This window comes from Necator americanus, chromosome X (assembly GCF_031761385.1).
Source record: "Necator americanus strain Aroian chromosome X, whole genome shotgun sequence".
Taxonomy (NCBI): domain Eukaryota; kingdom Metazoa; phylum Nematoda; class Chromadorea; order Rhabditida; family Ancylostomatidae; genus Necator; species Necator americanus.
This window is the reverse complement of record NC_087376.1, coordinates 26,567,335-26,595,120: the sequence shown is the minus strand read 5'-3', so window position 1 is coordinate 26,595,120 and position 27,786 is coordinate 26,567,335. Positions and strand designations below refer to the sequence as shown.

The window sequence follows — 27,786 nt, the reverse complement described above, 5'->3', positions numbered from 1 at the left end:
ATGCGCACATTCACTCAGGAAACACCGCCGGGCATTATGAGGCGAAGCGCTCCCAGCCCAAGCACAATTGCTGTGGTGTGTCGATGTGTCGGGTAACACCTGTCGCGATGGTCATGGATCGCAAAACTACTCGAGCTAAGGCTTATGTATGCTTGAGCTGAGAAATTTAGGACGATGGCACTTTGCCAAGTGACTTACAGATTCCAGACTTCAAGTACTTCACGCATTCAATGTTGGCCCACTTACCACGATTTCTAGGTGTTGCGTAAGGGGTTAGCACTTCTGAAAGGGGATCCGCAACGTATGATATCCCGCCGTGAATTTGACGTACGTACGTCCGAATCCCATATGGGATCCGAGCTGGTCAGCTAATGCTAGAATTATGCTAATTCCAAGGCGGCGCCTTTTACACGTTCATACACAGATTGTGGATCGTTGCTGTTGACGTAACCGTAATCGGGTGGTATTGTCTTGACATGACATCGATACGAAATCGGAGAACATCTTGGTGATGCAGGAGGAAAATGGATGAGGACCGAATATGGTATCAAAGCAAAAAATACAAATTCTTCTAAAAGGCACAGTGAACATCAGAATTTGATTGTATGCAGACAATAGGAATTATCTTGGCACTTTTTTATTCCTGCTGATTGAGGCCCCGATTTAACATTTCATCGTTCCTTTCTGGATGTGTAGAATCAATATGGATGTCTGACATCTACTCTGTCTGGCTCAGCATGCATTGTCATTTCTCTTCTCCCTTCAAATGGAGCAAATTTTGCAAACATGGACACAATAGCTGTAGAAAATTCTTCTATTTGTGCTCTTACCGCTGTTTCTTCCTAGATTTCTCATAACAGTTAAGATAATCCATAAAATAATCAAATAATCGGATTGGGGTTGGAGGAGTTTTAGATTCCCTGGTTCATTTCTCATGGTGAAGTGTTTTGCGTGATTCTCATGCAAGTATTATGGCGTTCATTGTCTGTAGTTCGTAAAAAATGAGAAATTCTTCAGAGAAATTTAAGCAATTTTCAGAAATTCCAAAATATTTCCGATATCCACTCAATGGTCTGCTCATTTTCCAAATTTCTCATTTTTATAAAGAATCTGGTATTAATCCAGAATATAAATTCTTCTAGAATGCACCGTGAAAATATTTTCTCATAAATTTCTCATTTTTCTTTCTCAACCTAAAGAAAATGGAAGTTGCACGTTTCAGGTCAGATTGTAAATTACAGTCCTTTTACATCTACTAGAAAATTTTGTATTATACGATAATGAGTGACACTACTGATTCATTGTTTTTTTTTCGGATTCATGGAATTCCATTGTGACGTAGCGAACATAAAATAAGTACAGATTTCTCTATTTTTTTTCTAATTTCTCCCAACCTTCGATTCCGATTTCCGATTTCTCTCTTATAAAAATTAATACTTGAATGCCCAGCTATAATTTGTGGATACCCTGGAAGTAATCCTTAAGTAACACCTTGTATGTCCCATATTTCGTTGTCCGTGGTCTCTTCACGGGAAGTGTTCTCTACGTTTCCGTTGGTCGGCACCTTATCTGACTCACCCTCGGCGATCACTGACCCGTGCACAAAATTTAATTATGCTCAATCCACTCCTACAATAACATAGCAGCGAATGACTGTATAATTGTAGTCCCCACATGTTGCGTGGAAACATATAAATCCGTGTGTGGATTTAATGCTACAAGTAGACATCCAGGAAAAAAAATACTCCACTCATTCATAACTGAGACATAAGGGGAATATAGACGTGGATCCATATAACAGACCAGAATGTTGATTGTCAACCGGAGCGGTGGGAATCCACACAACAGAAGTGTTATGACGGTTGCGTTAATCCTGGTGATTCGTCATCATCGATTTGGCAAGTTAAGACTCGCTAGCACAACACTGCTGTGAGGTTATCCTTACGTACTGTGTCAGGAAGAATCCATGAGATGAAGGCTATATGAAGACAATTTTAAATTAGATCTATACGTATAGGCTGGAAATTACGCAAACTATAGGAACCAGGAGTTTTATGGATAAATCTAATCTTTCAGGATTCGAATGATCAGGATTGTTTACGACGGTTTTTGTTCCGTTATGTTCTACAATTTTTACGAGAGAACTTCCCACTTACTACATTCAAAACACATTTTTCGAATAATTTTTTGCAACAAAACATTTCTTCCAGCTTTTCCTTGTGTCTTCCTACATATGGATTAACATCTTGTGTAGAACAGATTCTATGCATAATTCTCCATTGGTATTCAGTGGATTTTTCTCGTTCGAGGGATTTTGCCAGATTTTTCCTCAAAGTTTCCGGATTGTAGCAATCAATAACATGGTTTTTTGTCTGTTCGATCTTATATCTTCGCATCATTTTCCTTTTGAAACGGCGTTAACATGAGGAAATGTTGCTCCTGAAATCCGTACAAGTCATATTTTCTGTAATCACGGCTGCATACTGATAGTAGTTTAAGGATTTTATTCAAATAAGGGAAAATATTTAATTTTAAGTGAAGTCTACGTAAATTTGTCGAAATTTTTGTGGATTGTAGTACTGCTGTAGGTAACAGACTACTAAATTGGCATCTTTACAGTGTGCTGCTAAGGAGTCTATAGTAGCTTCATTCCTGAATCTCATTTAACTATGCTGTCGCTTCCCCTCTCTTAGGTCGTCTGTCGTTCTCTTTGTTCTTTTTCTTAGTTTTTCTGCTCATACCTCCTTAAATCATTCCACATTCATTACTTTCCTTTTTTAGAAAATTAGTAGTCATATTTCAAAAATATTTCAATTCAACAAGTACCATTGGTTTGATGAGAGCAGATAATTATTTCAGATGCAGGACACACCGGTGTAAATCAGTTAGGTGGTGTATTTGTGAATGGTCGTCCACTACCGGATACAACACGACAAAAAATTGTCGAACTTGCTCATGGCGGAGCCCGACCTTGTGATATCAGTAGAATTCTTCAAGTCTCCAATGGGTAAGTATTGATTTCACTGGTTGAAAATTTAACTGCATGCTTTGTTTGGTAAACTTTGTAAGATATACGAATGGTTTTTAGTTCTTTGTTACTAGTGTGAGCTTCTGCAAATTGAATCTAGTAACAGAGTAACACCGCAGGAAATTTATTTTATTTATTTTATTCATTTTATTTTATGACTATCCATTCTTCCATTCTGTTGCAGTTCACAGGAAAAATACGGTCAAAGCCTTCAATTTGATAGCGTGTGGAATTTGTTGCATGGTTTTATCTGTGATTCCGTATCGTGAACAACGTTAAGGCATATACTACTTTCATGCGAAAAGGGATCTTCCAGAATCCCCCTGCGAAAGATTAGAAATATACTTTTAAAAGTGAAATCCAAGGAGTCCAAAAAATGTCATATTTATACAAAATAAAATTTTGGAAAATAAAATGGTGCATGCGGCAAAGTTTTGCAGTTTTGCTGTTTTTTTTATTGTTTTTTAAAATCTTATACCAATAGTTTTTGTATTCCACTAAAGGGGAAGTCAGCAATTTTTGTATTTTTGAACTCTTTTCTTTTTCCTGCTTTTTATCCCACCTTTATTTTTTTATTACTCTTTTAAGCTTGGCATCAGAACAAGCTTGAGTTTTATTTCTTGTTGTCCTTTTTTGGTGCTTTTTCAACTTCAGCTGAAATACGTATCTTATCCAAAATGCAATAATTTTTCTATGGTTCAATGCTGCTTTAGACGACATTAAAAATTGTCGTGAAAATATCCAGAAACGTTCAAAGAGGAAATAAAGAGAGAGTAGTTTACTGTATTTTAGATGACAGAATCTCGTGAAGGTGAGACTCAAACCATTCGAATTGGTGGCAGGTGTAAAAGCTCCATAGACTGTCAAAATAATACGTAATAATTCGAAAATACAAAAATTCCCGGCTGATCCTTATCTAGGATTCCATCTTCCACAATTACGTAACATACGTTTTAAATTCCCATTCTGTCTGTAGTCTTCAACAGAACTCAGCTAGAGATGTAAAAAATGATCCGGAATTATTGTGGATCAATTCTCTACCGGTATGTCTTTTGTTTTGATTTTGGTTTGTCTAGTTGTGTTATCGTATTAGATATACGTCAAAATTTTCATTGTTATTTTTTTGAACACAAACGTCCTCACTATAAATCAATTCAATTTTCATTTGAATTCAATTTTTATTTGGTAATTTGCCATATATTATTATTTTTCCTTCACTTGTCTGGTCTTGTTTCCCATTTATAACGGAAATTCCTTTCCGCTAGTTGGAAAAGCCTAATATTGATGATTTTTTTATGATCTTTTAAATAATTCTTCAGTCACTTCCTCAGAAAGCACCAAACAGCGAAACAGCGAAACGGGATCTATGCCACCCCATCCGTAGTTTCCAGCTTTGAAACCGGAAGTATGCACGGATTGGTGGCCATTACACTTTTATACCCTTCATTTATGCAAATCTGTAAGGATATTATCCTTACTACTCGTTGACGATTCAGGAGTCAATGAATAGAATTACGGTATCAAATAAGGTCTTAAATATCGAATTTTCTGGATTGCCACCTCGAAATAAAGCTATACATTTTACAGAGAGAAGCCCTTATGGGGGGTTATCTAAGTTGAAATTAGTTTAAAAAAATTAATTCTGGATCTCACATGTATGTGCCGATATCCTCAGAATGTTCTGAGGACTTTCGCATTTTTGCCAATATTAAATGTTGTTAATTAATTTGAACTGCTTAAATTCGACAGAGGGTTAATATGGCAAGACTTTAATGTTCGAACGTACCCTTTTCATCATTTGAAGTAGAGATTCATGTTTATTTACTAAATATTGATTGGTAGACCTGCAAATTTTCCGGAATAACTTTGGTAGAAAGTGAAAAAATGTAACAAAATTTCACTTAACTATTATCTACTAGAGATAAAACTCAAATCACTCTCTTTTATAGCAGAGTTCAGCTATTATCCTGTAATCCTAATCTTCAAGAATATTTGTAGTTGCATAAAAATCGATTAGACCATCAAGTTTGCCATTGGCGTCTTTTTTATTTTTTCTCTTCTTGTTTCTGTTTTAATTTCATGAAATGAACGATAATATTTGTAGAAAATTCACTTGTTGACAACCTTATCGTTCTGGATGTAAATCGTTAGAAAGAATTTTTTATTCTCTCTGCTCTCTTTATTCTAGCAGACCCTTAATCCTTCTGGACTCTTTTTCTTCGCTTGAATTTACTTCTTTTACTCCTCATTGCATCCGATCTGTTCATCCACTTTATGTCATATGCGGTTTCAATGTCTTCTTTATCCGATATATGTACACTTTAAGTTATCCAGTTATATAACGTAATTTCGTCTTTTAATATCTCCTTAGCAAAACAAAGAATCTACACGGGAAAAATGAATAAAAATTTAAAAACCGATGGTAAAGTCGTTCACAAGACTTCAACTCAGTTATGTTATAACGACATTAATCATTTTCAAATTCGTCACCTCTCACACATTTTATTCCTCACCATTTTCTTCATTTTTCTCATCTTTATCTTTTTTTTTTGAGAAACGGTAAATTTTCTCCTTTCAAATGATTTGTAGGATTCTATCCGTCAATTTAGTATATATTTTTATTTTTATGTACTGATCTCATATATTGACATTGATATATTGATATATTGATTGATATATTGATATTACATTGATATTTGATATATTGATATATTATGTTGATTTTTATGTATTGATCCATTTGAAGTAAGACATATGTACTCAAACTGACAAAGCAATGTAACAACACTGTGCATAGGATTTTTGACTTTTTTTGACGTTATGCTTTCGGAGCTTGTTTATGTACGCAGATTATAAATAAAACATTATTTTAAGCATCAAAATTATTTCTCTCCTCTCATCATGGATCTAATCATTTCTTTTCTTTCATATGACCAACTAATTACAGTAAAATTTACCACCATTTTACTAAGAATACCTGGGCATTTTTCAAGAGTACGTTGTTCTGATATCATTCATTCCTTGTTTTTATATGTTAAAGCATAGGACGATAGAATTGATGTTATTCAAAAATGAGGAATTGATGAATATAGGAATTAAGATCTAAGTAAATTCATTTCTGATTTTTTTTCTTAATACTTAAACACAAAAATATGCGTTGACGAAGGGTTTAGACCCATTTTAGTCTTTAAAACGAAAAAAGTATTTGAGAACCCCCTGTACTAGTTGAATTTTGTAAGGTTTTTTCTCCTGACTGAGTCAGGAATTTTTATTCTCGTAGAATTTTGTTTTATAAAATACTGAAGAAGCAGAGGATCACTCTTGTTGCGAGGTGTTATTTGTTTAATCAACGCATAATAATTTGATAAATAAGTACGATAGTAAAGTAAATAATAGTAAGTAAGATAATAGTAATATGTAGTAATATATTACTGGATGAAAAAACCAAATAACAATATTCTTATAGTAATAACAGATAGAATTTATGCTAGAAATAAGACCTTTACGATTAAATTACCGCTGTTTAAACGAAGAAAAATGCTTAACATCCATTTCCTTACATACATAGATATCGATCAATGTTGCTTTCCCAAAGAGTCACGAACGGTACAAACTTTGATTTTGTCTCCTTCTCCCAGTTAAGTAGCCAATACCCAGTGATGGTGAAGTATTACTTAATAACTGCGAAAATTATGGATGCACTAGACGGAAACCATCCACAAAATCTTATATTTCCGTTTGAAATAGTTTGACAGCTTGGATTAATCTGGATCCTCTAATTTTTTACTGAACTAACCCTTACCTTGAACTAAATTCGGACATAATCAAGTTCTCAATAGCAACTTTTTGACTACTTTGATAACTTCTTTCCTTGTTAGAAAGTTCAAAGTAAGGACGAACCGCAATTTTACACAAGAAACAAAATCTCATAAATGCGTTCAAAAAATAACAAACCAACAATTTCGTTTGCTTTGCTCTGACAATTTCTTGATGTCCTGACCAAATGTGAAAGTTTGAGTCTCTGAAGTCAGTTGAGTTTGAGTCACTTTTCCAACTATAACCTTAGGCGATGTTAGGTTCCAATTATTGCTTTTTGGCGCATATTTGGAGTCATTTTGCTCCTTTCTCAACAGTATGTCAGTTTTCGTATAGATCTCAAAGAGAGGAATCTAATGAGATATGAGTTGTCCTGAAGTTCCCATTTTATGAGCAGTTATGAGCAAGCGACGGTGGCCGACGGTGCCGCACCGTCACTCGCCGTCGGTTTTTCAATATTCATGCATAGTATTGTATGTTCTCTTCACTCTTAGGAAAATTTCTTCCACTAACGACCGTTGAAAGTGGGAACATTAGACAGAGTTTCGACAGTTTGATGTTTCCTTTTGTTTTCCAACGCAATTGAAAACAATAAAAGGCGAATTCAGTAAAAAAAAATCTTTGTTCACTATTGAATGGAAACTTTATCGATGTCGAAACATCTGAACAACGATGAAGGAAGTATAAAGGAAGAAGTGATTCCTGAAAAAAAAAAAACCATTTCTGCAATGCTCTAATTTGCTCGAAATTCGCCTTATATTTACTACCATTAATAATATAAACATTATAAGCATAAGACTTCGAAGCTCTAAATATTCTTAATCAGTCGTAATACATTACTGAAATCTTTGTAAGTACTTCACACTGAGAGTAGTTTTGTCTGAAAATTCACTTATATGAAATTTTTCCCAGAAGAAAAAAACTGTATGTAAGAGAGGGAGGGAAAAGGAATGTTGACTAAAGTTTCTTAACAATTTGTTCGCTGAACCGCAAAATAATGTGACATTTAAAAGAAACCAACAAAAAAGAACCGGTATGGACGAATTCAACTTAGTAATCATCCGGTTGCCGTTCGTCTATTGATGTTTTGAGAACTTCTAGTCATAAAAAATATCCTAGTTATAAAAGACGGTCGATTCAAGCATATTGTTTAAAACAAAAATAAATCCACTCAGCTCAAGGTGAAAAAAAAAACTGGAAAACATTTCACATTTTTCGATGGCGTCACCAACTAGTTCCGAAGGAGAATGAGTCAAGCGTGTTCTCCGCAAGTTTAACGCGTTTTCAACGCTCAGGATTACTAATCAGTAATAGTTAAGTAGCACCTTTAAATCGTAGAACTTAGTTTAAAAAAAAACTTTGTGATTTTTTTTTTGAGAAATTACATCTACAGGAATTTTTTGTGATATCCTTCAAAAGAGACCTCGCAACTCTTTTTCGATGGATATAGCAGCTTTCATACCTAAAGATGCTGGATTAACTATTTATTTATTTGTTTGTGGTCATTTAAAAATGACTAGTCGACTTATTTACCTGTTTCCAAGAGAAGAAGAGAACAGGCCGCAATGTCGCTTATGTTTTTAGGAGCAAACATAATTTCATATTAATGTTCTACCTAAAGCTTGTCAAATTTTCATCCTTCCACGGAAATTTAGGAATTTATTTGTTTATTTAGTTATTTATTTAAATAATATTGGTAACATGTTGATCAACGAATTCTAATCAAATCACAGCAGTGCACGTGAAGATCGCTCTACAATGCGGTCTCTGTCTGAGACTTCGATAAGGTGAAGATTTTATCGTAGCTTAGCCAACGCGGGCGAGCGTTAGCGTAGATCGAGAGAGTATAGGCGACAAGGAGACGTCCATCCTCACCTCCGCGTTCACGTCCACTTCACACGATCCGCAATCCTACGTTGGACTCATCGCTTATCATTTCTATACCACCTATCGAGGTCATCAATGGAAATAATGATAATAATACATAATAATAGATAGTAATAATAGATAACAATAGATAATAATAGGTAATAGATAATGGAAACATCAATATTTGTCAAATGATTTTCTAGAGTTCAAGATATCTGGAATAGTTTTCTAAAACAAGGATCGGTTCAGAAATTAGAATAATCATTCATTTGGATATGATCCAACTACTATGTTAATCACGTAAAGATGAGCACTTAGTACATAGTTGGTATTATACGGAACTGTTTATTAATTCCATTTTCCCTTAAAAAAAACATGGATTTTCACTAAACAACTAGTCAACGGAATGAAGAATTAATATATAAATACATAAATTCCAATTCGGTCCAAGCATTTGTAACGGGTTCCTTTTTTCTAATAGTGATAAATTCAAGCAGAAATGTATTTGGTGTTCTTAAAACGCGAGAATAGAATATAAAATGAGATTGTAACGCTTTTTATCAAAAACACACAGGAACCAACAACAACAACATTATTTAACAAATATAAGGAAGAACGGAAAATATTTTTAATAACAAAATTTTAGCGCAAGAGATAAGCTAACACACCTACTTATTTACTTGTTTATTCCAATTTTAGCAAAAATGATTAATGTTTCAAAGCAATCAATAGAATAATCAAAAAAAGATGATAATTACGGCAAAAATTACAGTAATTCATGGAATGAACAGGAAAGAAAACTCAAGTAACGAGCGACAAAAAATGAATCGACCAAATTTATCGCGTACAAAGCGAACGAACATCTCACGTCGTTCACAGTAATTCTGCAGAAATTCGAGATTAAAGTAAAGTAAATGTGTATTGACGTGATTAATGTGTATTGATGGGAAGCAATTTAGTTGTTCGAACGAAACAGTAAGTAACGTTCACATTTTTCATCCTCTCTATTTCAGATGTGTTTCGAAAATCCTATGTCGTTACTACGAATCCGGTACAATTCGACCGCGGGCTATTGGAGGATCGAAACCAAGGTTTGGAAGAATTCTCTTTCCTTCACCTCTTTTATTTTTCTTTCATTTTCACCAAGACTTTTTCTTCAACAGCGAAAAACAATTATTTTTGCATAATGTCATAGAAATTTATTATTGAAATTTGCTATTTAACAACATGATAATAATTACAGCCTATTACTACTACTATAGTTTTGTCACATTTAAAGATAGTCCTGATAGTTTGTTCTCATTTTGATTGACTGCTATTCCGAGCGGTAAGTATCCAGAATTACTGGATTACTCCCTGCTATAAATTTGTTTAACTATGAATTTATCGAATGAAGGGCGAGGTCTACTATAGCCATTACTCAGGACTGCTATCCGGAGACATTAACACATAAGTATCGGAAATTTCAAGACACCGTATACTACACCTCTGTAATGTAAGCTTATGTAGGCTAGAAGTTAGGGTATGGAAACTTTAAAGAAGTATGTACGTTAAGCCCCCTTTTTCTGGAAGCTTCGGGATTGAGAATGTGGTCCTCTTACTGAAACAAAATATTACTTACTTATTTCAAGAGACATTTGTACTTTAAACAGTAAGAAAAAATTAGTAAAAAAATTCATCTTGCTTCATCCGTTGCTGTAACTTGCCGTTTCGAGAAAAAATCTAAAACAAATCTCTTAAAATTTTTCCCCTCATGTTTACATCTTTTACTTTCGAGGTGGTGAAAAGGTAAAGAGAGACGAAGAGAGAGTTAGAGACAGAAACAGAGAGAAAAAATGAGAGAAAGAGAGAGGGAGTGAAAGAACAAATATACTGTGGGCGATTTTTTTTGTCTCCTAATGATTTTCAAATTCCGATGCTCGCTTGGATTTTTCCTAACATTTTTCATTAATTAAGCTATTACAATCGTTGCAATTTATTCTGTTTCTCCAAAAATTCCTTATAGTTTTACTGATTTGGTTGAGAAGAAGTTTAGACAAAGATGTCAAAAGTAGAAGTAGTAATTCATTTTGTTGATAGTCTATGTGTTCTGTTCAATTTAGAATTAAGATTGTTTTTCGAAGCGATTTAATTGGTTCCACATTCTTTAAGACATAAACGAACTTATTATTACATTAATTGAAAACAGTTTTCTGGTTACGGGGAAACTTCAAAGCATCTATTAACCGACCTTTTTTTTAAATAAACAACTTCAACTGTGATGATTGAAAATGACTCCCATAGGTATTTAAGAAAAGTTCATCTTGTCTTCACGAATATCCCACACACTTGTAAATATAAAATTTATAAAACAATGGTAGTTTTAAAAATATATATCTAAATTTGAAAGTAGCACAAGCGGACTGTGTTTCACTTTCCCATTTAATTTTTTCTCAAACGGAGAGAATTTCTTCCTCACTTTTTTTTATTAGGAATGACACTTGGTCTGTGTTAAAAAAAACACACCGAAAATATTTATTTATTTTCTATGTTGTAGATTAAAAAAAAAACTAGTTTATCTGCGAACTTTACTCAGCCATTTGACTTATACACGAAGGAACTATGCACTCATACAATAGAACTAGGTTGTGTAGTTAGAGCTAGGAAAGTTTTACTCGGAAACAAATGCTGGACGTGATCAGCAAGAAGCATTAAATTCATTTTTCTTCATTCCACACCTATCTTAGGATTAAAAATTGTTCAGTGAAGGTTTAATCCGAATTATTACGATTTACGATTGAAAGTGGCTAAACTTGATTCAAGTTTAAACGCTCATACACGACACATTGAACAAACCGTGTGAATTAGTCGTTAACGAAAATTAGTTCGACGTCTAATTTTTTGTTACGATCGGAAAAGACTGGATCGGCTTTTTTTCTCGAACCTAAACTTGACGTTTCTCCAAATTAGGGTGGTAACGACAAATCAATGAAATCCACAGAATTTGTCTGGGGTTTTATATCTTCTTCAGTTTCGAAGAAACTTATAGAATTCTTTTGTTCTTCTATTATTAGAAACCTTAAGATCATAATTATTTAATCATCGCTAAATGCCGTCCGTCGCAACGCATATGAAGCGTGGGTGGACAGTGGTGCTCCAAGGAGCCTGTGGAGACAAGGAACTAATGGTGATGTTTCTGAGAAGGGAGATAGCAGTGTCCGTTCGCGATGCGGATGCGTCACGCCAGGTTAGGTGAACATATCCACAAGAAAAACACAGATTTCTTTGGATATACGGTACCCAATGAAGGAAGGCAGTTCGTATTTCTCACCATTTCTAGGTAGCAATTTAAAAAATTGCCTCAACCTAGCCCAAAAATAAATTTATGACCTTGTAAAAATAACTTCAGCAAAAGAAGTAGGTATTGTAGTAATTTATGACGGATTTATGTCAAATATAAGATAGAAAGTTTTGTGCTCCTGGCTGTTACACAAAGTAATTATTGTCCAGAAACATCATTTGTTGCTACATATTTTAGCCAACCAAAGTAAAGGTTATCTAAGGGTTTTTTATGTTTTGCTAAGGATAAGATTACGTTCATTGCTTTGAAAGATTACTGGATTTAAGTTCACCTATATTATTTATGTATTATTTATTATTACAAGGAGGTATTCGAAAAATAAGAACTTGTTCCGAATGATTACAACTGAGCAGTTAGTAAACAGATGAACGTGACAAATAACCATATAATATTATAATATATAATTTAGGAGTAATTGTTTACTAGTAATAGCATAGTAGTATGCGAAATAAGGGAAAAACGTGGAATTAGGTGTATTACTGAGAATACGTTGCAAGAATGACTGTGATAGATTAATTATTAATTATATTTATTACTTTCTATAACAACAGGTGACTATTAAATGATTTTGGCATTGGTAAGGAATGATACAAAACTCACCGGCAATCTCCTATATGATTGTTAAGAATAAAAAAAGAAAGAGATCCTCATTTATAGTAGTTTTTCACATTCCTATGTCATAAATGCACTTGCAAACGGACACTAAACGGTAGACATTTAATGACGATCAAGGTCTTCCCACACACCGTTATTTCTTTTGCAATGAGGTTTTTTTTTTCACCAACTAAATTCATTGTGAAGGCATTACAACAGTTTTAGGGCCTTTTCTTATATTCTTCATTGTATTTTATATGTGAGAAACTACTGTAGATTTCTAATTTGTAAAAAATTACTTAGTGAAAAATCGCACGTTAACAAAATACACTTTACATTATCTGGATTACCGTTCTCTCTCATTTTATTCGTTTTTTTTTACTAAACAAACCATTTCTTTTTCAAAGAAATCGGAGTATCCTTTTTCAAAAAGCGCTCGAAATAGTTCTTTGCTGAAGGAGAATTTGTGCCAAAGTTTTTTCTACGAGGCATTGATGCTATGGAGCTCAATTTCTATTTGGATAAATTTGAATTACTTTTATTTTTTCAAAGTGGTAATTAAGCTCATGGAAAATCTTAACAATATGTCGAAGTTTTTTTTACCCCGCTCAAAAATTTCTAAATAAATGTGTTATCCTCCTCCAACATAGCAAGCTCGGCAATTGTTCTTACGGACTCACCCTCATCCTCTGACAAAAGCGAAAGCAAATAACTTTTTGAATTTTTGTAACTAATGCGCACTTTGGAACACTTTTGTAAAAAGTTCCCCAAATTTCTAAAACTTCAGAATTTTCAGCCAGTTTATGTTGAAAGAATAGGCTCAGCGGCGCACAATGTATAGACACTACCGGTCTTTCTTGGTATGTCACCTTGACGTACCGTTACTCGCTGTGTACCGATAAAAACAAGGAAAGTAACAGTATGACAAAATTCTCGTATTGCCTATAATTTATCGGCCTACTGTCTGATTTGATCCTGAGATAATTTCACAGTCCTGGTTCTTCTTCTTCTTCTTTAAAACGCGCTAAAATCGATTTCGAGTAAACAACGTAGACTGAGTTGGCAAGGTATTAAATCGAAGGACTCGATTTTGACGAGTGTAGAAATCCTGAAAAATGTTTAACTGGTACTTCTCAGAGAAGATAATACTCTGGAGGACTTCTCAAACAGTGAAATTGTCAGAAATTAAATTAATTAAAGGATAGAGGATAAGGTGTCCGGCGATAATTATTACATTCGGGATTCGCCACGACGTTCACTTCAATTCAGAATTGTTTGAGGAACGATCCTGAACGGGCTAGCCGATGTCTAAAGTCAATGTTTTTATCTTCCCAGACAGCTTTATTACCATTTCCATCAACCCCGGAGGGATGAAAGGCTTGGTTGGGAACAGGGGTGTTTCGAACCAAGGTCCTTACGGCCACAGCGGACCTCTTACCGTCTGCGTTACACTCGCCCCGACTGCTAATTCCTACGATCAAAATAACTGGGAGGAAAAATTAGTCGGGGAAATCTAAACGCTAATTCTTCGTTTATCTGAAAGTCTTCGAAATAAACTGAAACACACAACAAATTAAAGAGAAAAAATCCAGAAAATACCAAAATTTATATTTAATCGTCTATACTCACTTTTTTTTAATGAGTTTTATCATTTTTTAGGTTCTAACACTATTCTCCAGATAGTTTTTGGACACCGATATTATAATAATTCGATGATAATTTAATTTCATGATAAAACGCACTTTCAGAGTGGCAACAAATAACGTAGTGGAGAAGATCGAAGAGTATAAACGGGAACAGCCAAGTATATTCGCATGGGAGATCCGCGACAAATTGCTTACGGATCATATATGCTCCCAGGATACCATACCGAGTGTGAGTGAATGCTGTTCAGCTAACGCTTTGGAGAGAATGTCTTTTTTTCTGACTTATCCCAGAATATCTTACTTTGAAACATTTACAAACGTCAACTTTACATGCAACTTTATATGACTCCTGGGTTACTATCTAAATAGAACTTCTTGAATTTCTGTAGTTATCGTTGCGGGAACCGGAGGAAAATCACGGCTGTAGGCGACAGTCTTAACTCAACACAAGTAGACAATACACCCTGATTCTCCTAGATTTTTCTCTGGATGTGAATTAACATTTTATTCCCTAGGTATAACATCTGGTGAAATGTTCTGATCTACTTATTTTCTTCACCAACGTCATGTTTCCGTTAACGTGACTAGAACGTTCGGTTCGTCATTTCAGTCACGTTTAAAGGGTTCTCTGTAAGAGTGTGTAACATGCACTTACTGTCGGTACGGATGATGTTCGCGTAGAAATCCATGAAAAACTAAAACGAAGTCTTAGACAGGGGAACATTCGGCGATGTGCGCTACGATTACGACAATAAGGATAGTATTTTTGTTTCGGATATGTACATTCCGTGCACGTATTTTGTACGTTCTTCATTATCCTCATGTATGCGATCGAATAATTCGAAACGTCCATAATTATTCGAACATTGTGTTTTGTTAGGTAAATTCCAGCCTTATTTTGCCTTTTTTTTCTGAAGTTAACTCATTGTTTTGTACGTGATTTGTGTACAACATGTGTTGATGTATTGTTTATGTTCATGTGTCTTTGTCTCTTACGTAGTGTTCTTATGTGTCGTATGGTTCGACCCGACTACCGTATCCGACGACGACGACGCTTTTGTTTTCTTCGATACCAATTCAACAGTTCGCCCATCACCATCACTCGCCTACCGTACACCACATCATCGCGTTGTAACAAGCGTGTTTGACTGCCGCCAACTTTACACTCGAACGCGATAAGCATCTTCAGGCTTCATTGCGTCGAGACTCTCCAATACTCCTCAAGGACGTCATCCATTTCACGTTTTACTTTGATTTTTCACTTTTAATATGCAATTTACGGGGAATTTTGTCGGCTATTCGTTTTTTTTTCGGGGGGAAGAAATCCATTGATTCTTCTACGCATGCACATTAGCATTATTTAGAGTAAATATCCAGTTATGTGAGCAATAGTTCGGAAGAGAGGAAAGCGATTAATGTTAACGTGCCAACCTCATCTCATAAAGATCATAAAGCTGATTCAACGATATTCCTGTTTAGGTTTCCTCCATCAATCGAGTCCTACGTAACTTGGCTGCGCGTAAAGAGCAACAAGCTATGCAGACCGACTTCTACGATCGTCTACGATTCGTGGATCCAAATCTGGCGTAAGTTTTACACCACCAAAATAATTTCTATTCGTTCAAATTATCTAGTTTAGAATTCAAAATTTACTCCCTCTTCATTTATTCACTCCCTCTCTCTTTTTCCTTGGTATTTACACATATATTTAAGAAAATTCGATTAGATAAATCTTATTCTGTCAAATTACAAACCAGAATAGTGTAATACTTTGCAAAATTCTCCACAAACTAGGAAATAATATATGCGAGGCAAATACTATACTAATACCGGCAAATACTATGCAGATTCTGCACATTCACCTTCTTTATTCCATTTATTTGAATTTTAGGAATTCAGCTTTTGAGATAAACATGAATTTTTAACAAATCGTCCACAACATTATAAAAACATCCACATAACTCTGTCATTTCCTTGCGAAAATATCTTTCGCAAAGGATTTTTTGTACTAGTTTTAACCTAATTCATCCGTAAATAAATAATAGACAATACCGTGCGCTTAATGTATGAGCATCGCGTCAGAATCCAATAAAATTATAGGTTGGTTGTTATCCTCAAAATCCATGAGGTCACCGCTAAAAAATCGGAGGTTTGACAAAGGGTTTGAATGATAATTCTTTAAAAATCGGACATTTTTCCATTTTAATTTTCTCCTGATTCTATCCCTCTTACTTGTATGAGCTGCTAATTCTGTTTCAAAGTGAGAAAAGAAATATTTACTTGCAAACTCAAAAAAGAAAAAAAAGGGCATTTTCCAAGGTTTTCTCGAGCTGCTGAAAATATTAATAAGCTCCTACGTTCTCGTAATCAGCCAGCCAGGTGCTGATGATGGTCATGTTCTTTACGTGTGGCGCTAAGTGGTCGCGTTGGAGGTCCACTTAGACATCTTCCGCACACCTTCCTCCAATCGGCTACGCATTTCGCATTTCTGCTACGGTGGTGGAGGCAACAACCCTTGTCATCGTCCCAATCCATTAGTTTTTCGTCATAAACATGTATATTATAAATTATATCGCTCCAGAATTTTCATATTCTTTCTACTGATCCAAATTTTTCATCTTCACTCACTACTCATCAGAAAGAAAAATTCTGGATGTTATAATCTGTCGTTCTCCTCATTTCCGTCGTTATCGTGAATCTTACCAAGAACCTTGTCTAAGCGATTGATAGGATTTCAAAAGTTACATCAAACACATCCAGACAAGTCACATTAATCTTTCCCTTTTTGTCCATTATTGGCTAATCTTTAGACAAACAGAAGAAGATCCATTTATTTGTTTTTTTCCGCTAATTTCTTTACTATCGTACTTTTACAGATATTCTGGACAGTGGTATAATCAGTGGACAACAATGCCGATGCCTGGAGTTGGTCTTACACCGTTTTCATCGCTTCCTCATCAAGCACCTGTTGAAACTAAGAAAGATCCAGGTATGTACATTCAAAATGCGTAAATAAATATAATTAGACTGTATGCGGGGTACTATGGATCCTACAGAAAATATCGCTAGGACAAATATACATCCATACCCAGTTTTGCAGTACTAAATGATAATGAAGATACTTAAAAATAAACTAACCGTGATCTGAGTAGAGCCGAATTTTTGTTTCCTTTCAGAAAAATTTCTATAAGTATCTAAAACAGTAACGAAATGCCCCTTTTGCTGTCATTTCTCTGTTAATCAAGATTTTCCCCAACTGAAGTTATTTCCCTCTACAACACATTTTCCGTACTTCTTTGTTTTGTTCTAATCCAGTAGCCTTATCCAATTATATATCACTTTGAAGTCCATGAATTTTGTCCTATTTTGATCCATTCTTTTCAAATTAAATGTAGGTATGGAACGATGTCAGTTGTACTCTAATCTCCGGCTAACTCATCTTTTACGGGATAAGCTTTCACGAAGAAATCCAGAATTTTATGCTGCGATGATTGAGCATCAAATAAAAATCATAGTTACGAATCTGTTTTCAAAGTCCATATCTTTTACCAAAGCATTCAGCACCTAAGAAAATTTAATTTTGTACACAGAATTGCTGAATTTTTCTTTTATCCGTAAGCATTTCACTATATGAAAGGTCTATAACAGACAAAATCGATAAGTTCATTCGAGAGTCACTTTGAAGACATGTTTTTACGAATATTTAAGCATGGAAAACGGAAAATCCACAGGGCAAAACTCCCAATTTTTCACAAATGAATTCTTGATTCTTCTATTTAGTTAGAGAGATTATTAGTGTTTGATAAGGAATCATGGAGGAAGCTTGTGCTCATTCCCACATAAAAATGACCAACTAGTCAGGTTTCCTAGCATAAAGTCACAGTCGTTTAAATTGGACGAGAAAAAAACAGAGACGCCAAAGTTTCTGAGAGAAGTTTTTTTCTCGGAAAAAGGAGGTTTGAAACAGGTCTGCAGTCGGACAAAAGAATCCGGACACTTTTTAACATAGTCTGTTGATGTCGGCCGATGTTTTCGGGAACATTCGAAAAAGTGTCCGTTATTCGTAATTGGTGCAAGATTTGTTAATCTGAAATAAATCTCGATTGCATCGCACAATGATTGGTTGGTGACGATAAGTGCGAAGCGGTAAGGGCGTTAGGGAAAATGGAGTGTGATGGGAGCTCTGCGTTCATCATGAAGTTGAAAACTGAACGGTGAGGTGGTTGGATGAATGTGCATATCGAGCGAAGGATGGGCGGCGGTTGGCGGGGTGAACATGATGAGCTGCTGACAGCTGTTGGTGCTTTACCGGTCAGGTTAATAGCCGACGACCAGCGCCGCATCATCATCCGGCTGAATGGCCGATGTATGGGCTGATAGTCGGCGACCCGTGATGCAACATGACACTATCGACGGTACATTAACCGTCCTTCCCACGCTTACTACTACGACATTGACGCTTTGACGCTTCCTCCACACCCTCAACATGTTTCGAGCCTCATCCTGAACTCGAACTTGAGTCTAGCTATTTTTCCCACTATTCGATGATCTCATCAACATCGCATGGTTAAGTTTTATTCTTGAACTTATTGATGGTGATTTATGAAATGAGGTCTGGGATTCTTAGGATACTTTCTTCCTGGAATGTCCGAGAAACTGACTGCCCACTTCCTGAAGTTTCCTAACTCTGTGCTAATTCATCGCTAACACGTTCTGCTTACTAACTGTGTGTACTTGTTATCTGCTCTTCAAATTTGAATGGATACCACAACTTGATATCAGAATATAGCCATGATTATGTAATGTAATGTAATTATGATTTGTACGATTTGAAAGCTTACAACTCATTTTACAGCAGGCTTCCCAGTACATTTGGGATTTCTTAAAGATATAAATGCACATTCACATAGGAAACAATTTTCTGTGCAGCCTAAAGATCTAAGATGCCAGCTTTCTCTGGCAATGTCCTTTTTGTTTTTATTTTTTAAAATAACAAATGAAACAGTATAGGTTACTGCAAATGCAATAAGAAATTTAAATTGCACGGAGAAAAAACAAAAAGTTCAGTTGGTTTCCTTGAATATTCTGCTAGAATTTTAAGTAACAATGAAAATTTCTAGGCTTCTATTTCAGAAATTCTAATGTTCAGACAATTCCTGAAATGTTCGGGAGAGCTTATTTCTATGTATGAGTCAACAAAAGACGTTTCTCGTAAGATCAAAGACTTTGCCTATTATCACTTGGAAGGAACGAAGAAGCACTCTTTGTGGTTTTTGTCCCTGCTCTTACATTTGCAAGGATATTAAAAGAGCTAAAGTCTAGTCCGATCGCACGTGCCTCATTCAAGGATTTATTTGCAGCTCTTGATATCTGTATGTTCGTCATCCTATTCAAGTACCGCTAATTCTAAATGTTCAATGTGTTTTTTTGGAGCATTTAATTTCTATCCCCAAATTTCTTTTTTACAATTGGCATTGACTTTAAGACAAATATTATTAGTTCGGCAATTAGGCACGGTCGGACGAAACCGGTTGTAAGGGCTGGCTACAGTATGCGAGTGAAGGTTGCGCGAAACTCACAACGTTCAAGTTCGAACTAGAGGGTACTGTACAAAATATCTTTTTCTATTGGACCACTTTTTTATCACCAAACATTTGTGGTTTTTGGCAGAACCTGTTTACGTCATGCTTAATCGATTTTACTTGGTGTTTTTTGCAAAAATTTCTGGATTGTTGAAAGACCTACGGTGTGCTTATCCTGTATCATTGTATCTGTTTTTGGATTTAATCTATGCCAATCTTATTGATTTGATTATTGAACAAAACGTTAGCAATATCGACTCATTAGAGCGCAATTATTGATCCGTTTTCTATCTTATTCACTGCATCCGTAAAGGTTTGCGGAGAATTTGCACTCAGCAATTATATTAAAACCAAAAGCTAAAGAACATTTGCTTCCAAATGGAGTTCAGCTACAACTACAACAACATGCTATCTCCAGTGTTTCGTTTTATCCTTGACTGCTTATCCAGGAATCCATCACAGTTGAATTTCTTCTCATGCTTCATGCATCGTTGTCCTGTGAAATTTATAAAGAACACTACAGTAATTACATGTATTTACACCATATTCTTTTCGTTTCCCTGTAGGAAATATATTACAAACCTGTCAAATTGGTCATTTTGTAATATTTCGTCACTTTCACTATGCTAACTCGTCTTTTTGAGAAATTATGACTTTTTTTTAATCACCTAGAATTGAAAATTTCTAAAATTGTGAAAAACCGCTATTTTGTTATTTGTTAGGTTGTTCCCGAGTTATTTTGAGGAAGAAACGCATAGATTCGCCAAGATTTCTGCAGTTCCTGTTATTTATACATGATAAGAACTGAACAGTACTGGTAGCTTTTTAACTGCAAAGAAAGGCTTGCGACCAGTGGAAAAATATTTCCTCTCCAACATTTTTTCCCACAATAGAATTCTAGGCCGTTTATTCTGTTCACATGGTGACAGAAACCTGCGGGGTGCCTCGGGTTGCAATAAAGACTACCTTGACGAATATCAACGAAAATAGGAAGGGAGATCTGCATCTTTTTTCTTTTGCTGTGGAAATTCGGTTGAAATCCATTTGTTTTATGAAATACATTCGCCGCATTTTTTTTCCGCATTTTTTTCGCATTTTTTTCCTGGGCTGAAAAGAAACATTTAGCTGGTCTTGTCTTATTTTGATTCGTTCTTTTTAACAAGTAATACTTCTTCGCTTGCAAGTTGAACCTCGCTGTCATTACAAATAAATCTATCGATGAAGGGTATTGTTCTATTTATTACACAGTAACGCGCGGCGCATCAATTTTGCGCATGACTGAGCTCCTGATAGAGAAATCAGTGATGATGGAAGAACTCGACTGCAGAAGGACGAACAGTGCATTCCTAGACGATTTCCATGTTATGTTCGGTGTATACATTATTTGAGTACTAATTACCTATAAGAAAATCGTCGCTGGACTCGAGCCAAAATCGTAGTCTTTCATCCATTTGAGACTGTAGCCATATGTCTGGACACTTCTGGTCACTGCCAACGTACTGTTATTGCTTGTACTGCTTCTGTATGGGTTGGTAGCAGGTGGTGCAACTCGACGCTGGTTGGTGGGCTACGGTGGTAGGCGGAGTCCGGCCCGGTTTCCTTTCGTTCCTCTCTCTCTCTCATCGCGCGCGCCGCACATCAGTTTTTGCTCAAGTGATCCAGATTGCTTGTGACAGTGGACGCGCGTGTTTCCGCACGTTGTCCATCCTCGTCTCCGGCTTCCGTTTTCCGCACGGTCCATACGCTAGGAGTAGGAAGCTACACACGAAATGCATCGTCATGTCGACCCGCACTACTCACTGACGGACGTCGTGCCGCGATGTGACAGGTCCCTTTCAGTTCGAGTTAAGCAATCCAGTCCTTTTTCATTTTATTAAAACACTCATGATTACTGTTGATTGTGGGATCGCACGTGTTTGTCACACCTGTTGTCGCCAGAAATTACATTTGCGATGCATGAAATGCTAACATATACCGCCACTACTCTGTATTTAAACCCTATCATGGAGCTTTTTGCCATTCGTGCACTGAACTAGATGATCTACGCTGTGGATTTCACCGCAGCTTTTGCTGAGAGGATCATCGAGCTCTGCAGTGGTAGACTGAACGCGAGCGTCCAATCACAGCGGTGTCACGAGCCCACTGCGTTGTACAGTACTCTAGTACCACTGCACGAAGCCATTTATTTAGTAAGGAGTGAGGAGGTTCGTTACCGTTGAGTTCGACACATGCTAGCAAGGAAGTGACTCATGAGTATTTACTGACTGCTGAGAGCGCGCGCCCTACTAGTTCGCCGGCCGTTTTACGGCGGCCGCTCCACCACCACCACCACCACCACCAGCATCCTCCAGCCAGCCACCAGCCTGCCTGACCCGCCTCCACGCTATCAGTCTCTGTCGAGAGATGATATCGGCCACCACCTTGCCCCTCAAGCCTCCGACAAGGAGGCCGACAACACGCACTAGACCTCTGAAAGGTAGTGCCACTCACGTTCCTCCTCATATTCAAGCTCAACGTCATATACTTCTCATCTAGCTGCCGTATTCGCTTATGGTCGCTATGATTTCGAACAATTTAACCGCGAATGCTGATTGCACTAACAAACAACCGCACGCAGTATAATCGAATTAAGAGTTGCGAACGAGTGAAACGAATTGTGTATACGATCTGTCCGATAATTGATTGAATTACGTCGTTGGAATAACACTGCATTAGGCGAGTAGCGACAGGAAGCTAGGCGCTAATAGCGCTTAAACGCCTTCCGGTCGACACCACTGACTTCCGTATAATCTAATGGCTCTGGTGAAGACGACGTAGGACGGCACCGGAACTGTGCCCTAGTCCCGCTGCTAGTTGCAAGGAAAAATCGGGACCTTATCCTTATTCATAAACTTTATGTGATAATGTTCATTGTTTTAGATGACGATCAAAAACCACCGAATGATCCAGATGAGGACGCAGCTGCACGTATGCGACTTAAACGAAAACTACAGCGTAACCGCACGTCTTTCAGTCAGGAACAAATTGAAGCTCTTGAAAAAGGTAATCATTACTTCTCGCTTCATTCTTTTTCTTTTCTACTCTTGTGATTGTTGTAACAATACGAAGTGAACTCAATTGAACACACTTGAGTCCTTTGTTGATAGAGACGTTCCTCGTTATTGCCGGCGCAACATGTTTCCCCTTTTATTGGAACAAACACTCAAGACATCGACGTTCATTTGCTTGTTTTCTTGTGTGTATGTGATTCATTCCATAATGTTCATCTGTATTTTAGAATTCGAACGAACACACTATCCAGACGTTTTCGCTCGGGAACGACTCGCTCAAAAAATAGGACTTCCTGAAGCACGGATACAGGTAATTTGTGTTCATCAACATTTTTCTCATTTTTGCTCTGGGAAATTTCTGCATTTTTGTACGTGTATTTGATCGTACCTATAGTCCCTCGTGATCACCTCTTCGTCTGTTATAATAGCCCATAAGAATTGCATAACACTATGGTCTGAATGGTTTCGCGCAGATCGTATATCATAGGAAATGGTTACGAACAATTTTGAACGGTCAAACGATAAGATCTTGACGTGATCAGTTCTTTCTTTCGTTAACTTGTGCGTAAAAGTGGACGTCAACGAACTTTGAACACTTTTACTACTTTGAGAAGTAATTCAGAGATGCGCTATAAAAGAAAACGGCGATATCAGTTACGGCATTCACACGGTAGAAAAAAAACAGCAGACGAGACGAGCTGTAATTGTTTAGCGGTACTTTTGGAGGGATATCTTGCGCAGAAAGTAGCGTGAACAGTTTCCGGCAACCTTGAGGAGTAAGCGCTGTCAGTTGGAAACGCTCGTTGCGCGACTGCATGTCACTCAGAATCATCCTGATAACGCTCTTAACCTGTCCGCATGTCTGTCCTGTCCTTTTCAGTCTTGCCACGTCAAAATAGTTTCGTGACCTCCGCAACGAACATCACATACGTTGAAGATGAGGATTCGCTTCCAAAAAAAAGAGGAAATAGAAAAGAAAAGGCGGAATCATTGTTTTATCCTCAAAATGTAGCAAGCGCCAGGTGCAAAGCATATTTTGCCACTTCCGAACCATTTATCTTGATTAGAGCGCTGAATTCAACATTCGAATCATTTAAGAATTGTCGACACCGTATATGTGGGCAGCTGTTGACCATTGTGAATTACGGTGAATTATTTTAGGTCTGGTTTTCAAATCGCCGTGCAAAATGGAGGCGGGAAGAAAAGCTACGAAATAAGCGACCAGGCGGTCTTGTGGATACATCGATGTCAAATGGTACACCAACACCAACGGGTTCGGGTCCCGGAAGTGCTATCGACGGATCTCCAGCACCACCACCAAATCGTTTCCCACCTAATCCGACAGCAGTTAGCACAAGTTTTGTGCCGCCTACTGGTCAAATGTATCCTGGATTAGCCCCACAAGCAATGGATCCTTATGCGTAAGTTTATCGTTGGTATTATTTCCAGTCTTTGTGAGATCATTTGCTTACAAAATGAAGAAAATGCCTCAGATATTTTTTCTGCTTTTGATACAAATGTGAGCAGTAAGGGAGTATGGAAAACTACGAGAAATTATTCTCTAATTGTCGGCTTTACTGTCTTATTACATATACTGCTACGCAAAATGTTAAATATCCTGAGCTTGGAAGTATTCGGACCATTCTTGCTTTGCATTTAGTATTACATTCTGTAGAAGAAAAAAGATGTTGCAAACTTTAACTGTAATAAGTTGTGAATTTTTGTAGGAAAGTTGAACATCTCGAAAAAAAAAACTTCTGGGAATAGAGAAATGTGTTGTTGTTACTGAGTCACTCGAACTTTTGTGAAGATGCTCACCGAAAATAAGTTGGGTCCATAAGTACAGTCATTGTGAGCGTTTTTTCAAGGTTGTCGAGAAGGACTTGAGCACATTTATGTTGACATAAAAATTTCAAAAAATATCAACCACTTATGACAGTCCGGTGCGGGCAGTTTTCTGTTGTTTTCCTATACTTTTCTGGACAAAATAATATTTATTAATTCTAGATTTGGTTTCGCCAATGCCGGACTTGGCATGGCACCGTATCAGCCAACCGCAGATTTCAGCTCACATCATATGTTCAATGCGAGCACGCGATCACCCTATGACGCATTCCATGTGAGATGCACAAAATCCTGTTTCGGATTGAACCGTTTGCTAATTTTTTTGTTTAATTTAAGCCATACGCTCGAGCAATGCCAACCAGCGGTGGACCGTCATTTCAACCGTCAATGAATCCTACCACAACATCCGTTGGAGGTAATTTATACTTTATCGCGTTAATTTCACGTTCATATTCACATTGATACCGTTTTCTGACGATGATTTTCTCAGCGTTTACCGTAGCTGTATGTGTGCGTGTGTGCGCTTTGTACGCAATGTGTGCATCGCGCCAGGTGCGGTGGTGTCACTTCAGATTTCGTCTCCACTAAGACATTTTTTTGGGGGTGGAATGAGATCAAGCGCCATGTGCGATAACGCTTGATGACAGTTGTCTCACCACAAGATCGGAACGTTTTGCATCGATCCTACAAATAGAAAACATCATCATCTATTTGCCATCTGACTCTACGTTGGGTACTTCTAAAAAAGGGGAATTCATTTTCTGTACGACGCTCATCGATCGACGTCATCCGTCGAGCGTATCTGGTTCCTTCCAGAGTGCAAAGTAGACAGACAGTACTTGGACGCTTTCATGACACCGCTCTCGTTCACATTGCGAGAAGTTCTCTTGTGGGCAAAGATTTATTCGTGCCCGGTTGTAGGTTTATTGCTACTTCAGGCGGTACAAGTGTTTTTGAATCGTCGATCGTCAAACGAGTTCTGTCTGTATGTGTGTATGTGTCCCGAGACCATCCCGCCATATCTGGCGTGCGCCGCTGCCATAAAATCGTAACACACTATCGCATTCCCACGATTGTATGGTGCTTGTATTTCTGGCTGTATTGTAAGACCACAATCTAAGCTTATCCGCATTTCTATCAACTTACCGGGATGCTTTTGCCGGGTCCTTCTACGTTACTACACAATTTTCTAGTAGTTTTCTAATCAGCCTACCAGTTGCTTTGAACTGACGATACATCCCAAAATGTACGTATCCATGAGTACACCACGGACTCTTTTTTCGAGGGAAAAACTGAGTCTTTTTTCGAGGGAAAAACTGTCATTTTAATGCTGCATTCAGGAACTTTAGACGGCTTAAAGTTTGTCGCTTGTCATTATTTTGTTGGCCCCTGGGACTTCAGTTATTTAATATAAGCACAAATTGAATTTATTGTCAAACCAGGTCAGAATTGGCTTTCAGAACCAGCTGGTATCGAACCATAATGAAAAATGTGGAAAACAGTAATTTCCCTTGCGAAGATAGTTAAAATTTGGGGACCACAATTTGCACAACCGGTCTAAATCAATACGTTTTAGATCAGTTCCCTGAAATTCGTTTTGTAATACTTCTTTCCTCTAAGAATTCAAGTGAAAGCGAGCGAAATTCGGTACTGTGGACTCAGAAATGATGTCTACAGCGTTCATTAGGAAAACTAGCGGACTCTCAACTAAAATCCAGACGTATCCTTCTGGAGAGCAAACAGAGCACTAAGCAATGAGAAAGTGGTCTTTTCTCGTTAAATTTGACCCGTTTCTAAAAATTCCTGGATGGAATATTTTTGTGATGCGAATGAGGATTTGAACCTCTAAAATCTTTGTTAATGTTTTCAACATCAAGATGAAAGCTTTTTAATTTTCAAACATTTCACTGGAAAAAATGTTGTAGCTGTGTTCATCATAATTTCTTCACTAAAAAAAATAGGTGATGCACGAAGATGCGCGAATTTTCGTGCAACGTGATGCGTTGACGCAGACTCAGTTTGAACGTAACGAATTAAATGCACGTTCAATGGCGGTCATCAAATTTGAAGTGGCCACCTTACAGAAGAAGTACGCAACCACTTCTACTTGTATGAGACAGAGCTTTCCAGTGCTTTTCCAAAAATGTGAGGATTTTCCAGTACCATGCGGCAGGACTTTCATGGATTCGTTTCACAAGAAAAACAAAATTAGATCAGGAATCTCAGACGAGTCAAATTCCAGACTACCAAAACATGAAAATATACGAGATTTTATTTTAAGTAACAACGTTGTAATCAAGGGAACTTACGTGAAACGAGAGGAACGAAAACTCTAAAAATCTGACCTACTTTACCCGAAAATCCACAAACTTCATACTTTATGATGTAACGTTCTGACTATTATCGTTCTTCATCTCATCTCTTCAGTGTTGCTAAATTATTTTGGTACGAAAATTTCTACGGAGAAATGTGTTCCATTATCTATTTGGTCTATTCTTATTTCGATTATTGTATTCTCACTTATAATATATTTAATTTTAGGTCTCGGATCGAGTATGGGGCTACCCGTTTCGGCTGTATTAAGCACTATCGATCAACCATCTCTCGGACAATCATCCATGCATGATTTGGGTGACGGACAACAACATGAACAGTACTGGCGACAATGATTCTTTTTGCCAGTATCTGTTCGTATATTCACGTACATTCACGTGCACACCTCTTCCACGTCCGTTCAGAGCTTCAGGCACACGATTTTGCGCCTAAATCCATCGACGCACTCTTCATACTGGTCGTTACAGCCCGTCGCGTTGTCTTGCCGTTTTATTTTACTTCATAGTCTGTATTTTATTTTCGTACTAGTTCCGTCCTTCGACCCCCGCTTTTCTCAGGAAGAGAGCGTCGTGGATTTCCGACAATCGACGTGTGCCTTCTGCGTGATGATTACTCCCTGTTATGTCGCAGTTGTCATACCATGCAATGACGTATCATACAACTCCCCCCTACGTTCCAATGC

The 27,786-nt window shown here is 37.0% G+C and overlaps 1 protein-coding gene across 2 annotated transcripts; it reads left to right on the top strand.

Annotated features, from left to right (window-relative positions):
• On the top strand, window positions 1–27,439 carry RB195_025598 (uncharacterized protein; the record flags this gene model as incomplete). 2 transcript variants are annotated; one of them, XM_064213817.1, is made up of 13 exons in its annotated part: window positions 1–75; window positions 171–258; window positions 2,860–3,007; window positions 9,727–9,804; window positions 14,396–14,522; window positions 15,773–15,879; window positions 17,170–17,282; window positions 22,795–22,917; window positions 23,153–23,235; window positions 24,087–24,346; window positions 24,933–25,044; window positions 25,107–25,185; window positions 27,312–27,439. In XM_064213817.1, 13 exons carry the CDS (start codon window positions 1–3, stop codon window positions 27,437–27,439), a joined length of 1,521 nt encoding a protein of 506 aa, XP_064069698.1. The 2 variants fall into 2 exon arrangements, with proteins under 2 accessions (XP_064069698.1, XP_013294279.2); XM_013438825.2 differs by lacking the exons at window positions 1–75; window positions 171–258; window positions 2,860–3,007; window positions 9,727–9,804 and adding an exon at window positions 11,802–11,944.
• Window positions 27,440–27,786: the final 347 nt, after the last annotated feature.